Consider the following 26,111-nt stretch of genomic DNA (forward strand, 5'->3'; position numbering starts at 1 on the left):
CCACGTAGCAGCTGACTGCATCAGCAGCAAAATTACACCTATATGCCAAGTCACTTACAGGTCTGTGACCAACACAAGCCTTGCACAGATCCTTGGGGAAGTAATAACAAGGAACATATACACCCTCCCCTTGTTTTGGGCTTTGGTCTGAAGGATCCAGGATCCTCCATCACCAATGCTAGGACAGGCTTCACAGCTAAATACGTAGGACGTGTGGTGGTAGCAGACAACGAGGTGACTTTGCAGGTGAGAAGTAGCTACTAGTGCCTGACTAGTTGATTACATAAACCACTACGTGAGATATGTTCATGGGGCTGGACTATTGCAGAGTGCAGATATTCAAAATACATGAATATTTTGTATTCATGCCCAATGTAAACTGAGTATAATGCATACTGGGTTGCTAAAGGGGAGAGAGAGGGAGATGCCTGGATTCCACTCTCTTGGCGTTTGTCCCATGCACTTCAAAAAGCCTTAGGGTATGTGAGAGGTGGTTTGTTTAAAATGGAGGGGGGGGGGGGGGAAGGAAAAAAAAAAGCTTGTTTTAATGAAAAGCTGTAAAATAATGATCTCACCTGCAAAATGCTTCTTGAAATCCTCACACACTTCTAAAGTGTGGGTGTTACTCAACAGCTGGATGTCTAAATCTGAAGGCATACACTTAGTTTTGCAACACTGCGTGTGTACAAACATAATTAATGTTTATGAAATAACCTGGAAACTTCAGAGATACGTGCTATTACTGCAAGGATCATGTAGAATCCATCAGAAGTGGGTCTAATTTATGGGAATAGAAGCTACAGCTTTAATTTGCAGACTCCAAGAGCTCAAGTAGATTAGTATGGAGAGGATGTCCTGGGGGACAGGGAGGGCTGTTGGAAATAGTCCTCTGGGAATTACAGTGGGGGAAGAAGGTTTCCACTTGAAAAATCTCGTGAGGCTTCAGCATTTGTCTCTGACTTCAGGGTACAAATTTTTATGTCATTTTTCATGGATTTACTGCTACAGGCCTAGCCTCAAAACCATCCCCTTCTATTTGTCTTTTCTTCCAAACATTTTGGAAGCACAGGATAATGGGGTAGGGGAGAAGTAATTGATTCTTCCTAGTCACAGAATATAGACAATTTAAAAGCAGAATCACTCCCCTGCTTGGCCTCTTCAGCACATTAATACTTAGCCTAATAGCACATTAGTTCTAGCTGTTATTGTCTGTTGGCCAATTGATGTTTGCTTTGCATTTTTAAGTTGCATGTATCCAGGTTGCAGGTGATTTTTGTGCAAGTTGTCCCAACAGTGACCCAGAGAGTGTCACAGAGCCCTGCTGCTGCCTGCGAGTGCTCAGCTGACGATTTTACGCCATTTTTGGGGAATAGACTTGCTAGTTGGCTAGGAAACTCATGGTAGCACTCAAGACAATCTGAAAATCTGCATGTGTTGTGCATGTCTGTGCTCCTAACAACTGGGGAAGGAGTGTGGAGGGTATTTCATGGTGCTCTGTGCTGCTGCAGCTACGTGGATTTCTGTGAACCACTGTGATGCTGTGCAGGGCATGGCCCCCTCTGAATACAACAGCATTTATCTTCCACGCAAAAATGCAGTTGGGATGGATGCTTTAAAAAATGCAAAGGTTTCCAAACATCAGGTAGTGATTTAGTTAATGCTGGTGTGGGTGGTGCACCTCAGGCACGTGGCAGCACTGCTTGTGGTGGGACTCATAAGGGTTCAAAAATAGAGTGTAGGGGGAAAAAAGGAAAAACAAAAAGTGCATGCTGCATGATAATGTTTAATGCGAATGAAAAGCTGAATATACATGCACAAAATTAGATGGATAGGATATAATCAGAAGAGTTCCAGGACTTCATGAGGGTCTACAGTGAATCTCCAGTTCCATGGTTCTGCATAGGTTGTTCTGTATTTGCTCACAAATATTTCACAATGAAATCTGCTGTTACAATTGCTTGATTTTTTTTTTTTTTTTTTTTTGCCCTGGTTTGCATTAAATGAGATATAGGCAGAAAAATAAGCTAGTAAGCCAGTACATCATGGGTCTTAAGCAGAAATAAAGCATAAGGAAGATTTACTAATGCCTAAGAGCTAACTTTTTTTTTTTTTGGTGGTAAATGCTGGTTCAGCAAAGTATACAAGTGAATGTCAATTTTGATAAAAAATTCATTTTGGAACCCAAGATTTTCAGTCATATAATTTTAAGAATTTTTTTTTTCAAGATGAATTGATAATAAAAAGTCAATGTTGGCATAAAATCTTTAATTTATTGAGAGATACAGTTTTGTCAAACCAAAAATATATTTTTGAAAATCTTGTTTCTTGAAGAATTCTTTTTCATTTCATCCTAATTTTGAATAAGATCAATGGTGAAATTCCAATTTCTTGTAGTTTGGAAATTCTAGTCCTCATGCAGGTCTAGTGCCAGGAAGCCATGCTTTTATCGACTCCACTGGGAACTGTGGGAGCTCAGCACTTCTACAACCCATTATCCATAAACTTAGTCATGATCTGTCTTTTCAGTTCTCATTTTTACTTAATCCAGCACGGATATCCATGGATTTAGGCTGGCCTGCAAGTTCTATAACAAAATGGCTTGGAGAAGTGAGGAGACAAAGTATTACAGTTTCCTGTATCAAAAAATGGTAATCCTGAGTTACATGCTGTCCCAGAACCACACATGCCCCTGAACCCAAGAGATCCCCTGGAACCAAGTAAATTCCCAATATCGAACAGCGCAGTAGATCCCACTACGGTTTGCTGAGGGAAAGTGGTGAGAGTTGGGCCTGGATAGATCACAGAATATGGTGGCGAGTCAGGGTCCACTATGTCCACTATCGTGTCGGGGTATTTTATGACACAGGTCTCATTGGAGGTGAGGGCAAATGGCTCAGGGCATACCACCCCCGGCGGCAGGCAGCACTCGTCGTAGGGAGACATGTGATGGATCCAGACCTGAAACACAGCAGGAGGAGAGGGGAGAAAAGGAGGTTGTCAGTCCAGCAAGAAGATAACATATTGGATGTCAAGATTTTTGGAAGACAGGGTTGTGTGCTAGATATAGCAATTGGGAGTATTCCAAGGTGCAAGTATTTTAGATGATTGGATGTCCAGTATTCTCCTTTTGCAATGCTCCCCCTCCCTCCTACTGCCTGTTCAAACCTTGCTGCGAGCTGTAACCCAAGCCCAACTCTGTGTTAAAACTCCAGTTTTAATACCCAACACTGGCAAAACCAAAACACAGGGATGAAGCAAGTTACCTCACCTCACCTCACCTGGTTAGAAGTGGAACAGTAAGAACTGGGATGGAGATCCACCCATCTTTTATTAGTCTCATTATTTATCCTCCAGATTACAGATTCTTATATTTGAAATCACACAGCTCTTTAAAACTGCTCCTGATATCAAGGCCAGGTTTTCTTGGGCATTGTTTAATTATAGATTGACAGGCAGTCCTTGCCCTGAATTGTGCCCACACTAATTAGGTGCAGCAAACACAGTGAGGGAGAAGTGATAATTTTCTTCACTTGATCAGTGTGAAACTGACGTGGAAGAGATTAAGGGTTGGCAGAAAGGGTGGGCCTAAACTGATTTCCCAAATGAATCCCAACATTTACTCAATGAGACTGCAGGAGAAAGAAAATTCAGGGGAGATTTCTTGTCTCCATCTAAATGTCTTGTTTTAGCCACGCGTCTGCGTTGTCCTCTCCCAACCTCAGGGCTGCATCTTCAGCTTTTGCCAATTGACCCTATGCCTTTGAGTTGAAGGTAAGACAAAGGCAACAACAGAATATTTTGTCAGCCTAAGTGCTGGATCTGGAACGGCTAGTTTTCCTCTGACTGGGTAAGAATCGCTACCACAGATCAGTCCAAGGGCAGGGATCCCCAAGTGGTGTGATGGAGACCAACAACTTGTGGAAACTCATCCTAGAACCCACGAAGAGAGGTGAAGGAGAATTTGTATGATCCTTCTGGATTTGTAATTCAGCACTGCTTAAAATATATTTTAAACAAAACCAGCAGTAAAGTGACTTTTTAATAGGAAAAAATGAGCTCCAGTCTCCATAGGCTTTTAAAAATATTTAGGGCAGCTTCATCTGTTAAAAGACACTACTTTCTGTGAAGACAGCTGAAGGTGAGAACATCACAAAAAAAAATATTTTTTTCCAATGTTAATTTGTTTAATGTGACATAGTCTTCATAGTATGAAAAGAATGCTTGCCAGTATGAAATTATTGAGACTTTCTAGAGTTCTGAGGGAATTTTATATACCATTCCTAGTCTAAACGAACTGTTGTCCTGAACACTAACATAGTTTGCAAATGCCAGCTTCCACCTCTGAAGTATAAAACTTCAATTGACTTAAAAATAAAGGTCAACAGAAAGTATATTTCTGGAATAATACCCCCTTACCATTTCCTAAGTTTAACCTATCATTTGATAATATTTAGATAGCAATAAGTAATTGATTCAAAATTGACTTACCCGGATCACCAAGGAGAAGAGTTTAAGAAAAGTGATTAGAAGAGTTCTACGTAGCAAATGCTTTTATACACTTAGTCAAATTGCCTGGAGGATGTGACACCCTTTTTGCATGCAGTCTTAATTAGTTGCAAAACAAAGTTTGCTGCATGCATAACTTCATGCAAGTAATGAAACTGTTTTGCTCGCTGTTTGTGTTTGCTAGCTATTGGACCTTCATGTAGTGTGCTAACATGCTACTACACCCTGCAGGCAGGATTCACTAACATTTCATGGGTCAAAAAGAACTAGATATACTTCATTCGCCACATTTCAGTTATATCATAAGTTGACCACACATTCATGTATTTGCTCTATCTCCCCCCTGCCCCCCATCAAATTCAATTTCTGAAAGAAATTCAAGGGAGCACCAGTAGTACCACTTGCTGTCAGGGAACAGGATTTTATTTTTTTTCCCTAATTTATGCTGGTGTGCAGTATGGAAAAGAAGAGAGTTTGCCCCTAAAATTCCTTACAGGGAGCTTAACCTGAAGCTGTTATGGCCCTCAGTGAATATTCACATTTAAGGAGAACTAAATATATCTGTAGCCATCTTCCGAGTGAGACTGTCTTTGAATAGGATTGGTTTCTAGGGAGAGATATCTGTTATTTAACATCCACTTTAGTATTTACCTATAGTGCTCGCATAGGATTTGAGTGGAGCATGTAGATTTATTTCAGCTTTCTTTGTAGGGTTTGACCGTGTTACAATTAAAGGCAGGCAGGTGTCACCCACGTTTTTTTGCCACTGACTCAAAGTGAAGTCATACAGCATCATGGTAGTGTGTTTTTAGGGTGTTTTTTTTTGACTGGGTTGAAAAGGGCAATACTACAGAAAAGGGAAGATTGCAACAGATTGGACTGTACTCTGAAACTGGTGTTTCCATCCAGCCTTTGTTATTTTCAGTGACAGTACCAAGGTGATGACTGGAAAGAACGTACACAAAAAATAGCTCTATCCTGATTAGAAATTAATTTAACACATGAGAGACATAAGCTTAATATAAGACTACTGAAGAATCAGAGAAAATGAGGGCTGTCAATTTGTCAAGATTTTTATGAGTGAGACAAAGATGTAGAATTAAAAATATTTTTCTAGTTACTTTAAAGGGCAAATCAGTATGACAGAAGCATGTTAAATGAGGAGAAGAAAACCAGGATTTGCTTGGGAACAGACTTCTGGAGAAGTTAGTGTAGATAGAAGAGTTTTTGATGTCAGTCACATGACACAGCAGCCCATAACTCAGAATGTTCTTAATTAAAATACTTAAAATACATAAAAGTTCTTAATTAAACTCTTTTAGCAATACAAAGGATATGGATCATTTACATGTTTGGAAACACACTTGGGTAGTACAATAGAACTCACTGTGTTGCATTAGCATACCTGATGCACGATGTTTTATCTGCATAAATGACTGGGAATTGGTCTGAAATCTTTTGTTCTGTTCACAAGTCTCTGTAAATGCTTTTGCCTTAGGACCCCTGTGAACATCCTCCCAAGCTACAGATAGCTTATGATATGAAGGAAAACTTTGGGTAAATAATTACAAACAAAAGAATCCTTCATCAAGTTTGTAAGGCAAGGGAGGCAGGCATGTCATCTTCCTAGCACAACACAATGGTTCCCTTTCACTTGGAATATAAATCTTGTGAAAGAGAAATGGTAGTTTTGATAGCAGGGTCTTTGTCATGGGGTGCCATAGCCTGACATCTGCTTTAAAATAATGAAGTATATTACAGGAAAAAAAAGCTTTCTGGGACTGGAGTAACTAAGAGAAGTGACCCAGTTGAGAGGACTCCAGGAAAGACCTCCCTGTCCAGATGAAAGGTAGCATCACTGCTTTATCAAGATACGTGAGGAGCCCTGAAGGGTCCTCCTTTGAGAGAAGAGATGCACCAGCCGCGCTGGAGACAGTAAAGATCTAAAGCTGAAATACATTATTTCATTAGCACTTCACAGTCCTGAAGAAGGACTGAAGTCAAGGCTGGCGACTGGACGCTGCAAGTTTGCATAATGCAGTATATTTATTTGGAACCGATTTTCCCATGTTTGGTCCCTTTTTGCTTCTCTTCTCCATCCTTGTTAGGAAACTTTAAACTCTGATTGACTCCCTGCCAGATATGTTGTGCTTGTGCCTGTGCATCAGCATGCCTTCAGTCTTTGCAGAGATTACCAGAGCATTTACCCTGATTTGTCTAAAATATTTCAAAATCAAATGTCTGCTTGAAGCTATGGGGAAAAAATTTGCCTATTCCTTCTGCATAACTTATGTAAGATATAGCTTCTATTCACTGAAGGCAAATGTTTTATTGTACAGATTAAGAGCTAAGTTTCTCGATTGTCTTGTGTTGATCTTTATTGTGTGAATAGGCATTTGTGGGGAATGCCATTGAGTGAAATGGGTGCTTCCCTTCTGCCAGAAGGTGGCAAGTCTGGAGTAAAAAGGTGGATTTGTGTTTAACCCTTAGAGCTGCCTTGATATTTATTTTTCCTCCCCAGCAAAGTGTTGTTACCTCTTAGCCACGTTGTTTTTTAGGAACATGTTAAGAAATGGGGAAAATCAGTTTTCTGATTAAAAATAGGATTTCTGAGCACAGCAGGAAGAAAAGAGTAAAGGCAGGTAGGAATGTCCTAAAATCTATCTGTATAATTAAACTGCCTGAGCACTCAGCTGAAGAGCTGCAGGTATGGTCACACACATATATGGAGAACCATATATATTTTGAATGAATCTACTAAATAAATTCTTTTAACAAAGTTCTGGTTCTTGCAATTTGTCCACAATATAAAATTCACACAATGTGCTTCTCATATGCCAAGTCAGGATAAACCTGAAAAACTTTTTTTTTTTTTTTTAAAAGGCAGTTTTTAACCAACTGTAACACACCACTGGTGCCATTCTTAGCAATGAAAGCTGTTGTATGCAGAAGATCCCTTAATTACTGGAAGTGCCCATTTATTTAGTTTTATAAGCAGAGAACAAGAATCCCTGTGATGGTCCAGACACGGAGCCCCCCAGTGGGAGACACTCATGTGGGTGCCATGCAGGAGCCCAAGAGCAGTGGTGGCTGTTCCTTCCCCAGGGCTGGGGTTCTGGTTATCCTTGGACCTTGCTTGAACCAGGGCAATGCCCTATGGAGGCTTTGCTGCAAGCGCTTCAGGCAAACTGGATACGGTCTTTAGTAAACAGTACAGGAAGATAACTGGAAGTGTCTGGTAAACAAAAACACAAACACCTTAGCTGCCAACTATGCTCACCTTCTGTGGTTTCAGCACTTTGTGACATTAATCCAGGCTTAGCATAGCCACTGCTCCTCTTATGCATCTTCTGACTCCTTTCTAAATGCTGTCCCAGAGACTGGTCAGTGCTTCATGCTCATTGCATCCTCTTTTTCTAGCCCCTTGTCACATTATGTCGTGGGGCTTCCTAAGACTTTTACTTTCTTTGCAATTTTGGGCACTATATTGAATGCTACCTAACTTCCCTCGCAGCTTAATTTTTCATTGCCTTGAGCAAATTTTAATTCTAATTATTATCTAGGTTTAATAAAGTGAAGCACAGAGGCTAAATGAATCACCAGAGGTCACTTGGTGAGCAAATGGAACAGCCTGGAATAAAACAGGCTTTCTTCCTTGGCGTTTATTGTATTTATAATTTGAATTCCAGCAATCTTTGAAGTCTTCACTGAGATTGTGTTGTATCAGGCAAACAAAGGACAAGTCTATGCACTGAACAGCAAGCATTGGAACTGATTAGACCTGAGAAACAAAAGAGGAGGGATTATTATCTCTTACAAATGCAACTTTAATGCACAGGGATTAAGGGAGGGGCTGTCAGTTGAGAAAAGCACAGTGAGCAATTTTTGACATGTCCTGAAATGACATAGGAAATCTGTGGCAGTCAGGAAGTAAACACAGACCTGAATTTTAATAAATGATTGAACTCCAAGAGTACCCATTATAGTCATATTTTCCCAATGCTGTTTCTACAATAAAACTGAGGATTTGGTGCAAAACCTCAGTCCCTAAGATGTCAGAAGTGTGTATGACCGTGACTAGACCAGTGGTTTGGGTAACGGAGTGTCCTTCTCTCTGGGATATCTACTTCTAGAGAAAAGAGACCTGAATTTGAATCTGAGGGAATAAGCATCCAAAGGGATTATAAATCCTGGCTTTATGGAGACATTCTTGATCTGGACAAAACGTAACTTTTCAAGAAGGCTGGAGACTCAGTTTTTTTTTTTCCTTTGCTTGAAATGAATAGTGAGCATTGCTTTTTTCATAAAACAGAAAAAAATTCAAAGTTTTTCAAAGCTAAAGTATTATTACCATCCCTAGTTAAAATCCGTGTCTTCCTTTATGTTTTTTGAAACCTAAGCTGTCATTTAACAAATCTGAAATTATCAATGCATGCAAATTAATGCCTATGGAATAAAATGATCTTTATTAAAAAGAAATCCCCTTAAAGAAAAAACTACATTCAAAATCATCCTTTAAGTAATAGTTGGTTACCAAGGAACAACTTCATTAAGGTGGATTTATCTGCTTTTCTGAGGAGAATAGCTAAAGAGAAACAAATCAAGGAAACAAGTAAAGGAAACAATAAGTTGAGAAATAGGAAGCCTCTGTTGTGGGGACTTTCTTAAAATAACTGAAGGATTACAAAAGATTTTTTTTGTGTGTGTGTGTGAGTTATTTACCTACCCAGATTTTTATTTCCACAAGTAAGCTCTTCATGCTGTTTGCATGTGTCAGACTGGCCTGATAAGCACATTTTCTGACCTTCATATTCTGCCTTTAGGTTTCTTTCATTAGAAATGCAGAAGAAGCTAAAATATCACTTGAATCATTCTCCTGACTCTGAAAACAGCCTCTGGAATTGAAAGGTATTTATTTTGTCACTCATTTTTCAATCTGAGTCTATGAATGTTTCAGGTCTTTCTGAGACTCCCCCTGCAAATGCAAACAAAACTAAAATACATGTGCAGATCATGCACTCTTACACAATTCTTATTCTTTCTTGTTTGCACATACATAGAAGAGGGCAAGCAAGCAGATGCTCATTTGCGTAATTTCTGAGAAAATGATTTTGTATGAGAAGGTTCAGGTTTTCTTAGTAACACTTTTTTTTTTTTATTATTTTTTTTGGTTGCATATTTTGAGAAACCTGACAGCAGTACAAAGCTACTTTTCAAATGAAAATCAAACAAAAATGCATATGTTGCAAACACCTTAATACATAACTAGAGAATGTATATTAATAACCTTGACACATTTCAGGGTGACTTTGTAACTCTTTTAAAACACTGCAATCATGCTGGATACTTAAAATATGATAATAAGTGTTTTGCATGTATAAATCATTAATGAGGATTTGCAGAGTGCTTTGAAATCCTTTAATATGAAACTTCCGCAGGCTGTTTCCAATGACTGTCATTGCTTTGGGACCTTTACAAAGACATCTACTGTACAGGAATACTTTAGAAGATGAGGACCACAGATTGAAAGATTATTAAAAAAGAAAAAAAAAAGAAAATATTAGCAAGTAAGAAAATTAAATAGTCTTTAGAGAAAGGTGGTGGAGCATAAACACTTTCTATGCTGAAATCTTCTCATCTTTCATGAGATAAGATGGTAAAGTTTATACATTAAACTTGCTGAGAGAGTTTTTCACACACAATTATAAATGTAGTTCAAGTAATATGAGAGAGCCCTCTTTACTGCTTATCAACATTGTCCAAAGAGCTGATTGCTAAGACCATATGCAACCAAATTATACTGCTGGTCTGAGGGTAGGAGCCAGCTCTCTTAGAGTATAAGATTATAAAATTAGGGAGCAAAGAAAATATAAAAAATTCTTCTTCTTGTATTTCAGTTCCTGTGCACTCACTCCCCCTGAGCATACGGATTCTCTGGACATGGCCAATGACAGAGGGCACTAAAGTAATAACCACTGTCTTCAGTATTGCTTCGTACAGAGTCTGGTGATTCCCTGTAATCCATTCTCTGAGATCCTCAGGATTCTGACTTTGAAGGTGGGTAAAAGCTGTGGGAGACATCTAGGGAGAAAGAAGGCAAAAGAAGTCATTCAAATGCCTCCTGCTTTACAGTGAAAGCTAATGTTCACTCCCATTGAAAAATGATCAGAGGTTTTGGTTGCCAAAGCCACAATGCCTCAAATGAGAAAGAGTTTTAGAAATGATTTGCCTTGAAAGCCAAGACATCTCTGAGCAGCTCCAAATTTAAATCCAGAAGTAACCAGTCACTGTGATAGTCTGTTTATCTTTCCAAGCAGTTGGCTCCAACTCCCAGCCCATCTGTCTGTGAGTACCACAGCTAAATGTGATTTGAAGGGAGAGATGACTGGAGAACAAAAGCGTTGGACTGATGACAGGCAGCCTACTAAATACACCAGTAATTGTGCCATTGATAAGGGACCAGTCCTTCAAATATATTTATAAAAAGAGAAAATCTGTCACTGATATGAATTCTATCCTGAGACAATATGATTAACATTATTATTTCTATCCTTGGTGGTAAAAATCATTGCAATGACAGAAATCTATGGAATGGTCTTTATTTGCATCTACTGGAGTCACCCAAGATTCTTTAAGGTGGGAGTGGGATCTAATGAGAATGCAGTGTAGGAAAAAAATTGCATTATGAGGCAAGAAATCATGACCTGATTAAGACCTGATTGGTGGTATGACATGCGTGACTTTGATCTGTTTATCGTAAAGGGATGCTATTACTCAATTCATGGGTGTCTGAAGCCAGTACCACACTTTAAGTATAATAACACAGCACTTTGCATGTATAAATCATTAATGAATACTTGTGATATGACATTTGATCCAAGGAGGCCACAGAGCTTCCTGATAAGAGTTACTGCCCCAGGGATCCTTCTAACACACCTTATAATTTAGAAGGGATTTACAGATTTATTTTTTTTACCACTCTATTAGAGAAGCAAACAAGTAGCAGGTAAACAACACCAGATAGGAAATATGTCTGTAGGGAAGGGTAGATCTCAGGGTATGTGAGGCACTTTCCCTGATGAGCTTGTTCTGTGGGCTGTCAGCTACAGCTTCTGACACAACAGCCCAAGGATGAACTATGCAGGATAGGAAAAAACTTTGTCATCCTTTGTGGCTGCAGCTTTTCACCCTCATTCTAACCAACAGACCCTTTAATCAGGATCAGTGCCCAAACAAGTACTTGTCCCTGGGGGACAACCAAAGCTTGTGCACAGAATGATGCTATCCATTAGAAAGGGCAAGGAAGGCCAGAAAGATCTTTTTCTAAAACAAAACAAAACAAAACAAACAAAAAACAAACAAACAAAAAAAAGTACCATTTTCTGTCTAGACAACACACGGAAGTAAAAGCAATTACAATGTAGCAGCCTCTTCAGTTTCCTGGCAAGTCTAAAATCCTTCCTTCTCTCACTTGAAGAAGACTACTTGCCTTGGGATCACTGGGTGTAAATTTCTACTATGAATCTGGAGCAGACATATGGCACTAGCTATGCAGGTAAGCGCTTTAATTAGTCTTCTCTTAGTAGAACTGAGGAAATAATTTTTCACTGAGATGGACAAGCTGGTGAAAGACAAACAGGGAGAAGCAATAAGTCACAGAATTTGTATAAAATGCAAATTTTGCAGTAACGACAGGAACAGACACAGAAGTTGTGGCAGCAGTCTAATGCTTGGGAAAGTGGGTGGTTTGTGTTGGTGGTTTCAGAAAATACCCCACCATATTCCAGCCTTATTTTGTTGCCTGGTGCTGCTGCGTTATATAGTCATAAGAATTTAGAGTAGATGAAGATCTGCTCCAGAATTTTTATAAAAGGTTACTATTGTGACACACAAAACTACTTTTTAATGAAAAATGTAATAACCCTGGTTCGAAGCTATTAAATGTTGTCTGCTTATGGAGTAACCATGACTCTCAAATTTAAAGTGATGTTATATCCAAGTGACATACCTGTTCAAATTTTGTCATATACTTGGAATATTTACATACTATATGCACTTTGTATGTCTCAACCATTAATGAATATTTGAGACTAACTTTGAAGTTCTAACTTTAAAGAAGCCAAAGAAGCAGCTTCAATATTGTTATACAGCCTTAGGGATCTGCAGACAGACACACCTCAGTGCCTTCTAAACATATAATAGAGGTAAATGAAAGATCAAGATGGTGATATTGCAGGTAGAAAACTTTATTTTAAGTGAAATACGCTTTTGTAGAATGAAATAATACTTTATAAAAACATTTCCATCAATCAGGTAATTGATCACTTATTTCACCTCAAAGATCACCATTAGATGAATTCCCAATTAATTTGTTCTTGTTTCTCAGTTGCAGTAAAATATGTTTTGTGGATGATAGTGGGCTTGACTTATGCTCTAATGAGGATAGAGAAATAAGTACTGAACTCATATAATAATAATCATAAAATAACAAAACTGGATGTGATGTTTTGTAGGAACACTGGTAGGAATATAATTTGATCCCTTCATAGTCGAATTCTTGTTTTGCTGTAGTCATGATGCATTAGGCATGATTTTAATGAAAAAATTAAAACATTTCTCAGAAATGTTTCATGCCATGGAGAAAAAAATCAAGCTTCAGACTTTGTTCATTTTTCTTTATTTGGTTAGCCAAAATTACCAACTCAAATTATTTGAATCTAATATAAGTGATTGTTTAGTACACCACCTCAATGAAGCATTTGGTTTTCTGTGTTTTGGTATGGTAATAAATCAACAGAAAGTATGTGTCCAAGCAATTACATGGATGCCATCTTCTCATGATGTCAATTGATTTAATGTCTTTCCTATAGGAGAGGTGTCTGAATACTTTAAGTGGATGTTCTGCATACAAAATTGTTATTCAAGTACATAAAATCTTAGTGTATTACATCCATAACTAGACAAGGAAAACAACTGGTTCAATAGCCCGTATCCAACATCAGATGAGAAATGCTCTGTAGAATAATTTTGTATTGCTTTAAAAAAACAGCTCATCTGCTGTGCTAAATCCCTAAGTCAGCATCTCTTAACAGGTGCAACACGTTTGTCCATTGAGTTTCATCTCAAATATTTAATGAGTTGTTTATTTTTCTTGTACTGTCGTGGTCTCCACTGCTGCCAGTACATGGATGATTCAAAGTCCTGTTGTGAGAACAGTTTTGTCTGTACTTCACAGGTGTCTGGACTGCCTGATGAAGCCCAATGGATCGTGACTGATATCTTGATTGTGCAATTCAGTCTCTGCCCTGAAGAAACAGATGAACTGTGCAATTCATTGTCCTTGAACAGTTTGAACAAGAGTCCAAAAGTCTGGAAGTTTTTGGTCTCAGCTTATTGAGACAATTCTCACTCTGATTGATATCGGGAAAGGATTCAGAAATCTAACTACTAGTGGCTTCTTTTTCTGACTCCATCCAAAAATATGAGATTTCCTCCAAGAATGCATTGGTTTACTGTTGGAAGTCAGAAAAAAAGGGAAACACACTTCTTAGGATGTTTTACAGAAATTGCTCTGCAGATCAGATGGGCAAGCTATTTCAAAAAAAAAAAAATAGATTGAAGTTTTAAGTTGCCTTGGAGAATACATATTTTAAACGTTTAAACATGATGTTACCATGCTGCATATGGGGAATTAAAAGTAGTTAGAGATTCTACAAAGCTAGAAAGTAATGGCACAATAAAATATAAACCACAATATTATTTCTGAAATAAAATAGTTAACTTGACAAACAAAACAAAAGTTCATATTACACAGGGGATGTGATGTAGTTATGATTTCCTAAAAAAAAATTATTAATTCACTGTAAAATATATATCAAGCCCATATATGAACTTGATTTCTACAACAAATCTAAGAACTACAGAAAAATACCTGGAAAATATTTTCTGCAAATGATGTAAATTTTCTCATTATATAGCTGCTTAGGATGAGTCTGGCATCATTCTAACTTCTAAATGGCCCCAAGACAAGTAGGTGATTAAACTAACAGAGAGAGGAGGAAAAGACCATTGCTTTTCAAGCAGCGTACCATAAATGGCCAAATTACATGAATAAAGAATACTGTGATTGAAATTCATTTGATCTGCAATTATGATGCAAAAGACAAGGATCCGAGGAGGAAGAGACATACCATTAGCAAGGAATTGCACTGGGAGCGTTGCAAGCACCAAACCCAAAGACTGTGTCACTAGTAGGGACTGCTTTGCATTCGAGACGAACTTGTTGGTACACAAATTATAAATGCATGGGGTACCTCTGGGCCTGGGGCAGCCTGGAAGAGTATAAAAGCCCATCCAACAGTAAGCTTCCTCATCCACTTCTCTTGCCTTCTCCTCCTTGGTGAATAAGGTGAGCTGCAAGTGCCTTCTCCTCACTCCCCTCTTGCTCTTCTTCTCCCCTTGGCCTTCTGGCCTTGACCGAGTCTTTGCCTCTGTGCAGCTTTGGTGTGGGCCTTGCCCCTTGACGCTCCTCACTCCATCATTGTTCTGCATGCCACTGTGGGGAGAGGTGGGAGGAGGTCTTGGGCTGTCTTTGCAGGGGCCCTTGGGGACACAGGCTCGCAAGCCCCTCTCTGTCCTCGCACAGCCTGTCGCTGCTCCCCAGACTATGCCTTCTGTCTTGGCCAGCAGGCTGTCAGGCTGCTGCTGACACGCTGCTTGTTCTTTCCCTGCCCTCTCTCCCAGGTGCGCCTCCATCCCACAGCCATGTCCTGCTACGATCTGTGCCGTCCCTGTGGCCCAACCCCGCTTGCCAACAGCTGCAACGAGCCCTGTGTCCGGCAGTGCCAGGACTCCCGTGTGGTGATTGAACCATCTCCCGTGGTGGTGACCCTGCCCGGCCCCATCCTCAGCTCCTTCCCCCAGAACACCGCAGTGGGATCCACCACCTCGGCTGCCGTTGGCAGCATCCTGAGTTCTGAGGGAGTGCCCATCTCCTCCGGGGGCTTTGGCCTCTCTGGCTTTGGTGGCCGCTACAGTGGCAGAAGGTGCCTGCCCTGCTAAAGCCCAGGTGGACGTCCAGTGAGCGCATCGACCAGGAAGCCCGAAGCCAGGTGCCGGACTGAGGACGGAGCTGCTGGCCAGGGTTTCCAGATGGGCTGAATACCCTCGTGGCCTCCTGCAGAGCAGAGAGGGAAGCCAGGGTGCCAGCCTGTGCTGTCTGGAAACATGGCCAGCAGACATCTTCTCCTGCTTTCTTCTCTGCATCACAAGCCCTTGTTGTTTCCTGCTGTCCTGTGCCATAGGTTCATCTGGAAGCAAGTCAAGAGTGTCCTTACTGTTTGTTCTCCCTCTTGCCATGTGAAGGAGGAAGATGTGCATCCCGTTGTGGTGATGGGGGGTCTGACTGCCAGCTGTCCTTGTGGCAGCCTGGGCCGGATCCCTTCCTCCAAGTGCTGCTTTGATTCCTTCTTCAGACTCATTAAAGTTTACGCTGCATTGTAATCTGTGTCTCCTCATGTTCCTTCCCTTTTGGGATTCCCAGCCATTCTCTGTAGAGGGAACTTACATGTCCTGAATTCTAATATTCTGGTTAGCCCCCACATCATCTCTGTATGCATACAGAATCTCTGTATGTATGCATCTCTGAAGCACTCAATGAGTCTAGCAGGGCCGCACAGTCACTGCTTGTGTGTTTGCAAGACCATTCTCCTGCAGCATTCAGGTGAGGGATTTTGGCAAGTCCCCATCTGACCCTCTCCTACCAGAGTAAGGAGAGGAAGAAATCCTCTTGGATGAAGCCATTGTGCCTTTCTACCCTTCTGCCCCAACCTGCAAGAGCATCAGCATCAGGCAGGGAAGCAGCATGGCGTTTGTGTGGTTGTTGTGTCCAACTACAACTCCACTACAACTACAGCACTGGTGATTGCTCCTGCCACGGGGGACGCAGGGGATAATGAGCTCCATAGCCCTTCTTCCCATATGCTCTAGTCCTCCACAGGAGATGCTTTTGTCTGTGTCAACCACTCCTGCTTGAGGCAGAGTGAGGGGCACCTCTCATGCTGTCCCGTATGCTGGGGAAAACCTACAACATCTTACACCATAGCTAAAGGCCTGCATTCTCTGACCGACCACTGGTGTCAGGCAAAGCCCTCAGCCTTGCCGTGCAGGAAGACCCTCAGGAAACACACTGGTTGTCAATATTCCTGAGACACCCTGAGCTGACAGCAGGAGCAAAGTGCAGTGAAAAGCTGGTACTGGGGAGGGAAGGCAACATCTGCAGCAGGTGATCAGGGAGCGCAGGGTGCTGCAGGGCACTGTAGCTTTTGGGCAGACCAGCGTTCTGAAGACCAACTGCTGGGCTAGCACTGGCCAGTGGGAAACCACATGTGTAAGTGTGCTGAGATGCATGGGGAGAGGAAATTGAGGGATGTGATTGTTGTGTTTTGTGCTGTGCTGGTGCAGCCTCACCTTGAGTACTGTGTTCAGTTTTGGCTTCCACAGTATAAGAAGGTTATAAAACTATTACAGTGTCCAAAGGAGGGCTACAAATTGGTGAAAGGTCTCGAGGGAAAGACATTTGACCAGTGGTCTCAGTCACTTTTTTTTTCAGCGTGGAGAACAGGATACTGAGGGGAGGCCTCCTTGCAGCCTACAGCTTCCTCATGAGGGAAGTGAAATGTCGGCCCTGTTCACTTCTCTGTGGTGACAGTGGCAGGACCTGAGGGAACGGCATGGATCTGCAACAGGGGAGGTTCAGGCTGGATGTTAGGAAAAGCTTCTTCACACTGAGAAGGCGGTCAGGCAGTGGAACAGGCACCCACTGGGAGTGGCCATGGCACTGAGCCTGCCGACATTCAGGAAGTGTTCGGACACCACTCTCAGACATATGTTGTGATTGTTTGGTGGTCCTGTGTGGAGATAGAAGTTGTACTTGATGATCCTTGTGGGTTCCTTCCAACTCAAGATATTCTAGGATTCTATGAAACAGAGGTCATGATGCATATTTTCCTCTATAGACATCCTGCTGTCATTCTCAGGCCGTGCCAGCTTGTGATGAGTTTTCGTGTTGCATGGAAAGTTTTCCAAGCATTTTGCAGTGGAGGTTATTGAATTAGCATGCAGTTTCAAAGCAGAAGTTGCAGGAAGCCTTGAGGAGGAGGAAGGAGGAGTTGTGAAGCCACTACATTACTGCACTGACCTTTGGTGGCATGAGGGGTGTAGACTTAGCACATGTTGGAAAGGGGTGTCTCTCCTCAAACTTCTTCTTATTCTGTTGATTGGGGACTTCAGGAGGCTGCCCAGCCAAAGGAGGGAAGGACAACGAACATGTGAATTTCTCCTGATGTTAGATTGCAGACAGTCTAAAAGCCAACAGGGTATCCAACCTGACTGGCAAGTTCAGACCTAACGTAGAATTATTTATTATGTGAAGCATTGGTGGTGTCCACTCCTGTCATAGAAAAGTTTTTTTAAGTCATGCCTTGTATTTTAGGATGGGAAGGAAATGTGAGTTAAGCATTTTTGAAATCCTCAAAGGAAGGCTCCTTAGGATATAAGGCTGCCATCAAATACTGTAGTTCAATACCTCTCATCACTGCCTGTATCATTTTCCTGTGCTGATGCATCATTTCCAATGGAAATATTTTGGTCTCTAATTCTGTCCCTTTAAAGGAGTGTGCATGGCAAAATACGCATGTCATGAACAGGGAAATGAAAAGGGAGCATTAATGGGAACAAAAAATAGTGTCAGCCATTTACTTGACTTCACTGTTTTGCATAGAAGATGAGCTTGTTGTGAAACACGTTCAAGCCGAAATGGTGCCTCTAGGCCTGGGGCAGTCTGGAACAGTATAAAAAGTCATCCAACAGCAGGCTGCCTCATCCACTTCTCTTGCCTTCTCCTCCTTGGTGAATAAGGTGAGCTGCAAGTGCCTTCTCCTCACTCCCCTCTTGCTCTTCTCCTCTGGGCCTTCTGGATTCAGCCGAGTCTTTCCCTCCGTGTAGCTCTTGGTGTAGGCCTTGCCCCTTGACGCTGCTCCCTCCATCACTGTTCTGCATGTCACTGTGGGGAGAGGTGGGAGGAGGTCTTGGGCTGTCTTTGCAGGGGCCACTGGGGACACAGGCTCGCAAGCCCCTCTCTGTCCTCGCACAGCCTGTCGCTGCTCCCCAGACTATGCCTTCTGTCTTGGCCAGCAGGCTGTCAGGCTGCTGCTGACACGCTGCTTGTTCTTTCCCTGCCCTCTCTCCCAGGTGCGCCTCCATCCCACAGCCATGTCCTGCTACGATCTGTGCCGTCCCTGTGGCCCAACCCCGCTTGCCAACAGCTGCAACGAGCCCTGTGTCCGGCAGTGCCAGGACTCCCGTGTGGTGATTGAACCATCTCCTGTGGTGGTGACCCTGCCCGGCCCCATCCTCAGCTCCTTCCCCCAGAACACCGCAGTGGGATCCACCACCTCAGCTGCCGTTGGCAGCATTCTGAGTGCTGAGGGAGTGCCCATCTCCTCTGGGGGCTTTGGCCTCTCTGGCTTTGGTGGCCGCTACTATGGCAGAAGGTGTCTGCCCTGCTAAAGCCCAGGTGGACGTCCAGTGAGTGCATCGACCAGGAAGCCCGAAGCCAGGTGCCGGACTGAGGACGGAGCTGCTGGCCAGGGTTTCCAGATGGGCTGAATACCCTCGTGGCCTCCTGCAGAGCAGAGAGGGAAGCCAGGGTGCCAGCCTGTGCTGTCTGGAAACATGGCCAGCAGACATCTTCTCCTGCTTTCTTCTCTGCATCACAAGCCCTTGTTGTCTCCTGCTCTCCTGTGCCATAGGTTCATCCGGAAGCAAGTCAAGAGTGTCCTGTTTCTTCTCCCTCTCTCCATGCAAGGGAGGAAGATGTGCATCCCATTGTGGTGATGGGGGGTCTGACTGCCAGCTGTCCTTGTGGCAGCCTGGACTGGATTCTTTCCACCATGAGCTGCTTTGATTCCTTCTTCAGACTCATTAAAGTTTACGCTGCATTGTAATCTGTGTCTCGTCATGTTCCTTTTCTATTGGGATGTCCAGTGAACCTTTCCAGGGAGAAATGTGATGTCTTGGTGTGGAAAAGTATGGGCGAATATGACGCTAATGTGGACCTCCTTCATGTCTGGAGGAGTTAGCTAGCCTCAAGAAAGATGGTCATTGGTGGAGATGTGGAGAGGTGGAGTTGTGTCTGGTGTTTGCAAGCTATAATGAGAGTGTCCAAGATTTAACCCAAGAGATTTGTCACCAACATGGGAGGTTTGCTGCTGTCTTCCAGTTTATGAGGCAAACCCTTGAATTTCTGAAAAGTATGTTTGTGCAGGCCAGTGCCCAATTGGATGAAGCTCTGATGGTATATTACCACTCTAAATATTTTGTCCTGCCCATCCCTCTCCAAGCACGTCTGCCAAGGCCTCAGATTGGAAAGAGTCCCAAAGAAGGCAAAGGGAGAAGTGAAAGCCAGGGCAGTCGATTAGAGGGTGATGTGAGCTCCTGTTTTTGGGTCTAAGTCCCTCCCTCCTCTGCTCTTTTTCTCTGTGGGCAATCCCTTGCTCCAGGCCATCTAGTCCTGACTGAGGTTGAGTGAGAAGCTTCTCTTTTGCTGTACCTTCTGGAGGACAGTATAATTTTGCACCAGATGGGTATATTCTCTTAAAGACAGCAACCGTCCAAACGATCCATGCATCTGTCCTTGATGGGAGACCCTCTAAAATGCACTTTGCTCTGTTTCTAAGGCATCCTATTCCATCTGCAGAATACAGGAGTTGTTAAAAGATACAACTGGGGATAGAAGTCAGCATCCTCAGTATGCCGTCTGAGAGAGTAGTGTGTTACAAGATGCTTGAGGTCTTGTATAGACCCTCAGTATGTGATTCTGCACTGGGGACTATGGAGAGATGACAGAAAAATACGTTTTTGTATGCAATGTCTTTCTTGTGGAGAGTTTTTAATGGAAGCAGTATCTATGGGAAACTGGTGCCCTGTATAGTTTAAAGATGATTAAAATTCCTTTATGTATGGAGATCCTTACTTTCCGTGCAGCAATGCTGTATTGCAGTCACACTGTGGATTTATTCTGCATGCAGATTTGCTTAGATGGACATGCCCTGTCAACTTAAAAGCTCCTTTCATCTTCTTAAATGAGGAATTTGGTTGGGCCTCTGTGATTAGAGAGTTGCCTATGTCTGGTGGAGTCCCAGCCTCATTGGGAAGGCATTTTTGTCCACCCCGTGGGATGAGGGCCTGGCTGCGGATCCTGAGCTGTGTATGCCTAATATCCCAAGCTGGGCGGTTGTTTCACTGAGAAACGTGCTGCCTCAGGAAAGGACAGGGTGTGGCTTGGTGTTGCCCCCTTGGCACATATCCCCAGGGAGGTCCTGATACCTGCTGCTCTCCAGGATGCCCTCGGTGGACCTCCCAGACCTCCCTTGTTTCTGGGCAGGGTTGTGTGTAGCATGGAAATGATGCCACGTGTTTGCCAGTGTGTTCTTGTTAGGGTGGTTTCTTCAAGAAAGCAGCATATCCAGATAATACTGACTTTGGAAGAGCAACATCATTCTTTCTGAAGCATGCTTGGTCTGGTTATTGGGGATTAACAGACAACAGCGAAGGAGGTGAGAAAGCAAAACAGCCTGGATAACTTGACTGTGCAACGCCAGATCAAAAGGAGAGTCCAAAACAGCTGACAGCACAGTCATCCTGCTATAAAAATAATGCCTATGAAAGCTTTAAAAGCCTTGGAGGCACAGAGAGCAACAGATTTGGCCAGTCCTTGGATAAAGAATATTGCTCCCTAATCAAATGAATATAATGGGGAAACAAACAAACAAACAAACAAAAGCCACCAACAAAATAATGCCACATTCATAAAAAGAGTCTAATATGCCTAAGAAGGGGAAAATACTGATGTCAAGTAAAAACACGGCAAAAGTCCTCTCACGTGGCTGAAACATCTGCCTGATTTTAACTATAATTAGCAATGCAGATACTGGCCTATAATACTGGAACTTGAAAGGAGACTGCATGATGGAATGGACATCTCATGAAACAGTGAAATGAAAAGGGAGCATTGCAGGGAAAATAAACAACCAGCCAATTTCCTTAATTTGGAAACTTAGCATAAAATATGAGCTTGTTGGTAAACACATTAAAAGTGCAAATGGTGCCTCTAGGCCTAAGGATGTCCGGAACAGTATAAAAAGTCATCCAACAGCAGGCTGCCTCATCCACTTCTCTTGCCTTCTCCTCCTTGGTGAACAAGGCGAGCTGCAAGTGCCTTCTCCTCACTCCCCTCTTGCTCTTCTCCTCTTCGCCTTCTGGCCTTGACCGAGTCTTTGCCTCTGTGCAGCTTTGGTGTGGGCCTTGCCCCTTGACGCTGCTCCCTCCATCACTGTTCTGCATGCCACTGTGGGGGAAGGTGGGAGGAGGTCTTGGGCTGTCTTTGCAGGGGCCCTTGGGGACACAGGCTCGCAAGCCCCTCTCTGTCCTCGCACAGCCTGTCGCTGCTCCCCAGACTATGCCTTCTGTCTTGGCCAGCAGGCTGTCAGGCTGCTGCTGACACGCTGCTTGTTCTTTCCCTGCCCTCTCTCCCAGGTGCGCCTCCATCCCACAGCCATGTCCTGCTACGATCTGTGCCGTCCCTGTGGCCCAACCCCGCTTGCCAACAGCTGCAACGAGCCCTGTGTCCGGCAGTGCCAGGACTCCCGTGTGGTGATTGAACCATCTCCTGTGGTGGTGACCCTGCCCGGCCCCATCCTCAGCTCCTTCCCCCAGAACACCGCAGTGGGATCCACCGCCTCAGCTGCCATTGGCAGCATTCTGAGTGAGGAGGGAGTGCCCATCTCCTCCGGGGGCTTTGGCCTCTCTGGCTTTGGTGGCCGCTACTATGGCAGAAGGTGCCTGCCCTGCTAAAGCCCAGGTGGACGTCCAGTGAGCACATCGACCAGGAAGCCCGAAGCCAGGTGCCGGACTGAGGATGGAGCTGCTGGCCAGGGTTTCCAGATGGGCTGAATACCCTCGTGGCCTCCTGCAGAGCAGAGAGGGAAGCCAGGGTGCCAGCCTGTGCTGTCTGGAAACATGGCCAGCAGACATCTTCTTCTCCCGCTTTCTTCTCTGCATCATGAGTCCTTGTTGTCTCCTGCTCTCCTGTGCCATGGGTTCATCCGGAAGCAAGTCAAGAGTGTCCTGTTTCTTCTCCCTCTCTCCATGCAAGGGAGGAAGACGTGCATCCCGTTGTGGTGATGGGGGGTCTGACTGCCAGCTGTCCTTGTGGCAGCCTGGACTGGATTCTTTCCACCATGAGCTGCTTTGATTCCTTCTTCAGACTCATTAAAGTTTACGCTGCATTGTAATCTGTGTCTCGTCATGTTCCTTTTCTATTGGGATGTCCAGTGAACCTTTCCAGGGAGAAATGTGATGTCTTGGTGTGGAAAAGTATGGGCGAATATGACGCTAATGTGGACCTCCTTCATGTCTGGAGGAGTTAGCTAGCCTCAAGAAAGATGGTCATTGGTGGAGATGTGGAGAGGTGGAGTTGTGTCTGGTGTTTGCAAGCTATAATGAGAGTGTCCAAGATTTAACCCAAGAGATTTGTCACCAACATGGGAGGTTTGCTGCTGTCTTCCAGTTTATGAGGCAAACCCTTGAATTTCTGAAAAGTATGTTTGTGCAGGCCAGTGCCCAATTGGATGAAGCTCTGATGGTATATTACCACTCTAAATATTTTGTCCTGCCCATCCCTCTCCAAGCACATCTGCCAAAGCCACAAAGAGGAGGGAGTCCCAAAGAAGTCAAAGGGACAGGTGGCAGCCAGGGCAGCTTTTAGAGGGTGATGTGAACCTTGTTTAAATCTTGGCACGATGCAGGTAAATTCAGCCTTGGTGTGTATAATGGCGAGGGGAGGTGAATGGCGATGCGGAGTTTGTTTCCTTTCCTCTGAAAGGGCTTATGGAGAATCTTTCACTTGTCCTGAAAACACTGCAGAGGACAGGAATAGAGCAGGACGAGTACCCTCTTCCCAACTGGAGCATTCCTGTGGTGAAAAGTGTTATGTCTTGCAGGGTATTATGTGTGCATCACTGTGTCCTGAAGCCAAGTGGGTCTGGAGCAGCCCCGCAGGACTCCTCCAAAAATCCCACTCTGCTGCTGTGCAGGCTGTGCCTGGGGTGGTCCCAAGCCAATGATTGCTTTGTCCCTCCACCCTGGCCTCAAGCTGGGGAGACCGAGGTTGTGGCACACCAACAGCTCTGTTCTCAGTTCCCCCTTCCCACACTCTTGTCCTCCACAGGCACTGCTTTGCTCCTGCCACTCTGATCCTGCCTCAGGCAGAGTTAGGGGCACGTCTGGTGCCCTTGCTCATCTGGCTGCCCTTGTGAGGACTCCCAGAGCACGCGTGCTGCTGAGCAGGGTGGGTGAGGTGTCCTGTGGAAATCCTACCGAATATGTGCTTGTGCCTGCTGTGCTGTCAGTCTGGACAGCCAGGGCGCAAAGACATGGGCAGGCAGAGTGATGTGTATCAATTACTCAGCATGTGCTTTTGTTATTGAAGCTCTCCAGCAGGAAGTCTTGGGAGGGCAGCAGCCTTCATTCCCAATTCTTGGAATTAAGATTTGTAAAGCAGGAAGGTACAAAGGGGAGAAGTACGGTTACAAAAGAAGAGCCAGGCACATTTCTCCCAAGAGCAATAGTTAATCTGAGGGAGAGTCTAAAACCAAGATTAGAGGTGCCTTGCCTAGAAATACAATGACTAACAGAACCTGAGTAAGCGCTGCGTTGAGGAGGGAGATTGATAATGCTGACCCTCACACCTGGAAGTCCGGCCTGAAACTTCAAGGCTAGGGAGGAGATGTACTCCAAATATCAGGACGAGTGCTGAAGCAAGGCTCCAGGGAGTAAGAGGCTCGCATTGCCTTAAGAGGTAGGACAATCCTCATCATTGTCTTCATCATCTCCTTGTGCTGACGTGTATTTTTGCCTGGAAACATTTTGGCCTCTAATCCTGTGACTTGAAAGAAGCCAGCGTGGCAGAATGGCTATGACATGAGCAAGGAAATGAAAAGGGAGCATTGCAGGGAACAAATAAATGCCAGAGATTCTTAAATTGTAATATTTTGCATGTGAGATGAGCTTGCTAGTAAAAACATTACCTGTGCAAATGGTGCCTCTGGGCCTGGGGCAGTCTGGAACAGTATAAAAAGTCATCCAACAGCAGGCTGCCTCATCCACTTCTCTTGCCTTCTCCTTGGTGAACAAGGTGAGCTGCAAGTGCCTTCTCCTCACTCCCCTCTTGCTCTTCTTCTCCCCTTGGCCTTCTGGCCTCGACCGAGTCTTTGCCTCTGTGCAGCTTTGGTGTGGGCCTTGCCCCTTGATGCTGCTCCCTCCATCACTGTTCTACTTGCCACTGTGGGGGAAGGTGGGAGGAGGTCTTGGGCTGTCTTTGCAGGGGCCACTGGGGACACAGGCTCGCAAGCCCCTCTCTGTCCTCGCACAGCCTGTCGCTGCTCCCCAGACTATGCCTTCTGTCTTGGCCAGCAGGCTGTCAGGCTGCTGCTGACACGCTGCTTGTTCTTTCCCTGCCCTCTCTCCCAGGTGCGCCTCCATCCCACAGCCATGTCCTGCTACGATCTGTGCCGTCCCTGTGGCCCAACCCCGCTTGCCAACAGCTGCAACGAGCCCTGTGTCCGGCAGTGCCAGGACTCCCGTGTGGTGATCCAGCCCTCTCCCGTGGTGGTGACCCTGCCCGGCCCCATCCTCAGCTCCTTCCCCCAGAACACCGCAGTGGGATCCACCACCTCGGCTGCCGTTGGCAGCATTCTGAGTGAGGAGGGAGTGCCCATCTCCTCCGGGGGCTTTGGCCTCTCTGGCTTTGGTGGCCGCTACAGTGGCAGAAGGTGCCTGCCCTGCTAAAGCCCAGGTGGACGTCCAGTGAGCGCATCGACCAGGAAGCCCGTAGCCAGGTGCCGGACTGAGGACGGAGCTGCTGGCCAGGGTTTCCAGATGGGCTGAATACCCTCGTGGCCTCCTGCAGAGCAGAGAGGGAAGCCAGGGTGCCAGCCTGTGCTGTCTGGAAACACGGCCAGCAGACATCTTCTTCTCCCGCTTTCTTCTCTGCATCATGAGTCCTTGTTGTCTCCTGCTGTTCTGTGCCATGGGTTCATCCGGAAGCAAGTCAAGAGTGCCCTGTTTCTTCTCCCTCTCTCCATGCAAGGGAGGAAGACGTGCATCCCGTTGTGGTGATGGGGGGTCTGACTGCCAGCTGTCCTTGTGGCAGCCTGGGCCGGATCCCTTCCTCCAAGTGCTGCTTTGATTCCTTCTTCAGACTCATTAAAGTTTTTGCTTCAAGGTAATCTGAGTCTCCTTATGTTCCTTTTCTATTGGGATGTCCAGTGAACCTTTCCAGGGGGAACTGTGATGTCTTGGAGTGGAAAAGCATGGGTGGATATGGTCCTAATGTGGATCTCCTTCATGCCTGTAGGAGATCATAGAATCAGAGAATGGCTTGGGTTGAAAAGGACCTTAAGTATCATCTAGTTTCAACCCCGCTACTCTGGACAGGGTTGTCAACCAGAAGAGCAGGCTGCCCAGAGACACTTCTAGCCTAGCCT

General features: G+C 44.3%; 4 protein-coding genes and 1 long non-coding RNA gene across 9 annotated transcripts; 4 read left to right on the top strand and 1 right to left on the bottom strand.

The window, feature by feature from the left end:
* Window positions 1-1,767: 1,767 nt before the first annotated feature.
* On the bottom strand, window positions 1,768-4,841 carry LOC310887525. Its single transcript, XR_014575739.1, has 2 exons — window positions 4,489-4,841; window positions 1,768-2,958 (listed from the first exon to the last, which is right to left on the bottom strand). It is a non-coding gene; the product is annotated as an uncharacterized lncRNA (long non-coding RNA).
* Window positions 3,280-16,008, top strand: LOC310887502 (feather beta keratin). 5 transcript variants are annotated; one of them, XR_014575732.1, is made up of 7 exons: window positions 3,280-3,771; window positions 9,330-9,414; window positions 10,404-10,563; window positions 11,897-12,061; window positions 13,742-14,914; window positions 15,250-15,617; window positions 15,810-16,008. XR_014575732.1 is itself a non-coding variant. In XM_083813495.1 (6 exons), exon 6 carries the CDS (start codon window positions 15,271-15,273, stop codon window positions 15,565-15,567), a length of 297 nt encoding a protein of 98 aa, XP_083669621.1. In that variant the 5' UTR covers window positions 3,280-4,138; window positions 9,330-9,414; window positions 10,404-10,563; window positions 11,897-12,061; window positions 13,742-14,914; window positions 15,250-15,270; the 3' UTR covers window positions 15,568-16,008. The 5 variants fall into 5 exon arrangements, 4 of the variants coding, with proteins under 4 accessions (XP_083669621.1, XP_083669620.1, XP_083669622.1 ...); XM_083813495.1 differs by having other exon boundaries at window positions 3,280-4,138; window positions 15,250-16,008; XM_083813494.1 differs by having other exon boundaries at window positions 15,250-16,008.
* Window positions 16,009-18,397: 2,389 nt separating this feature from the next.
* LOC310887506 (feather beta keratin-like) lies at window positions 18,398-20,230 on the top strand. Its single transcript, XM_083813502.1, has 2 exons — window positions 18,398-18,423; window positions 18,757-20,230. The coding sequence occupies exon 2, from the start codon at window positions 18,778-18,780 to the stop codon at window positions 19,072-19,074; it is 297 nt and encodes a 98-aa protein (XP_083669628.1). The 5' UTR covers window positions 18,398-18,423; window positions 18,757-18,777; the 3' UTR covers window positions 19,075-20,230.
* A 1,664-nt stretch (window positions 20,231-21,894) lies between these two features.
* Window positions 21,895-22,787, top strand: LOC310887523 (feather beta keratin-like). Its single transcript, XM_083813518.1, has one exon. It carries the CDS (start codon window positions 22,123-22,125, stop codon window positions 22,417-22,419), a length of 297 nt encoding a protein of 98 aa, XP_083669644.1. The 5' UTR covers window positions 21,895-22,122; the 3' UTR covers window positions 22,420-22,787.
* A 1,955-nt stretch (window positions 22,788-24,742) lies between these two features.
* LOC310887508 (feather beta keratin-like) lies at window positions 24,743-25,853 on the top strand. The gene is made up of 2 exons (XM_083813504.1): window positions 24,743-24,760; window positions 25,096-25,853. The coding sequence occupies exon 2, from the start codon at window positions 25,117-25,119 to the stop codon at window positions 25,411-25,413; it is 297 nt and encodes a 98-aa protein (XP_083669630.1). The 5' UTR covers window positions 24,743-24,760; window positions 25,096-25,116; the 3' UTR covers window positions 25,414-25,853.
* The last annotated feature ends 258 nt before the right edge of the window (window positions 25,854-26,111 follow it).

Source organism: Anser anser (genome assembly GCF_964211835.1).
Source record: "Anser anser genome assembly, chromosome: 28".
Taxonomy (NCBI): domain Eukaryota; kingdom Metazoa; phylum Chordata; class Aves; order Anseriformes; family Anatidae; genus Anser; species Anser anser.

Bases quoted from the DNA above. Each gene is read 5' to 3' on its own strand.
- LOC310887523 (XM_083813518.1), top strand. From the start codon at position 22,123: ATGTCCTGCTACGATCTGTGCCGTCCCTGTGGCCCAACCCCGCTTGCC.
- LOC310887506 (XM_083813502.1), top strand. From the start codon at position 18,778: ATGTCCTGCTACGATCTGTGCCGTCCCTGTGGCCCAACCCCGCTTGCC.
- LOC310887502 (XM_083813495.1), top strand. From the start codon at position 15,271: ATGTCCTGCTACGATCTGTGCCGTCCCTGTGGCCCAACCCCGCTTGCC.
- LOC310887508 (XM_083813504.1), top strand. From the start codon at position 25,117: ATGTCCTGCTACGATCTGTGCCGTCCCTGTGGCCCAACCCCGCTTGCC.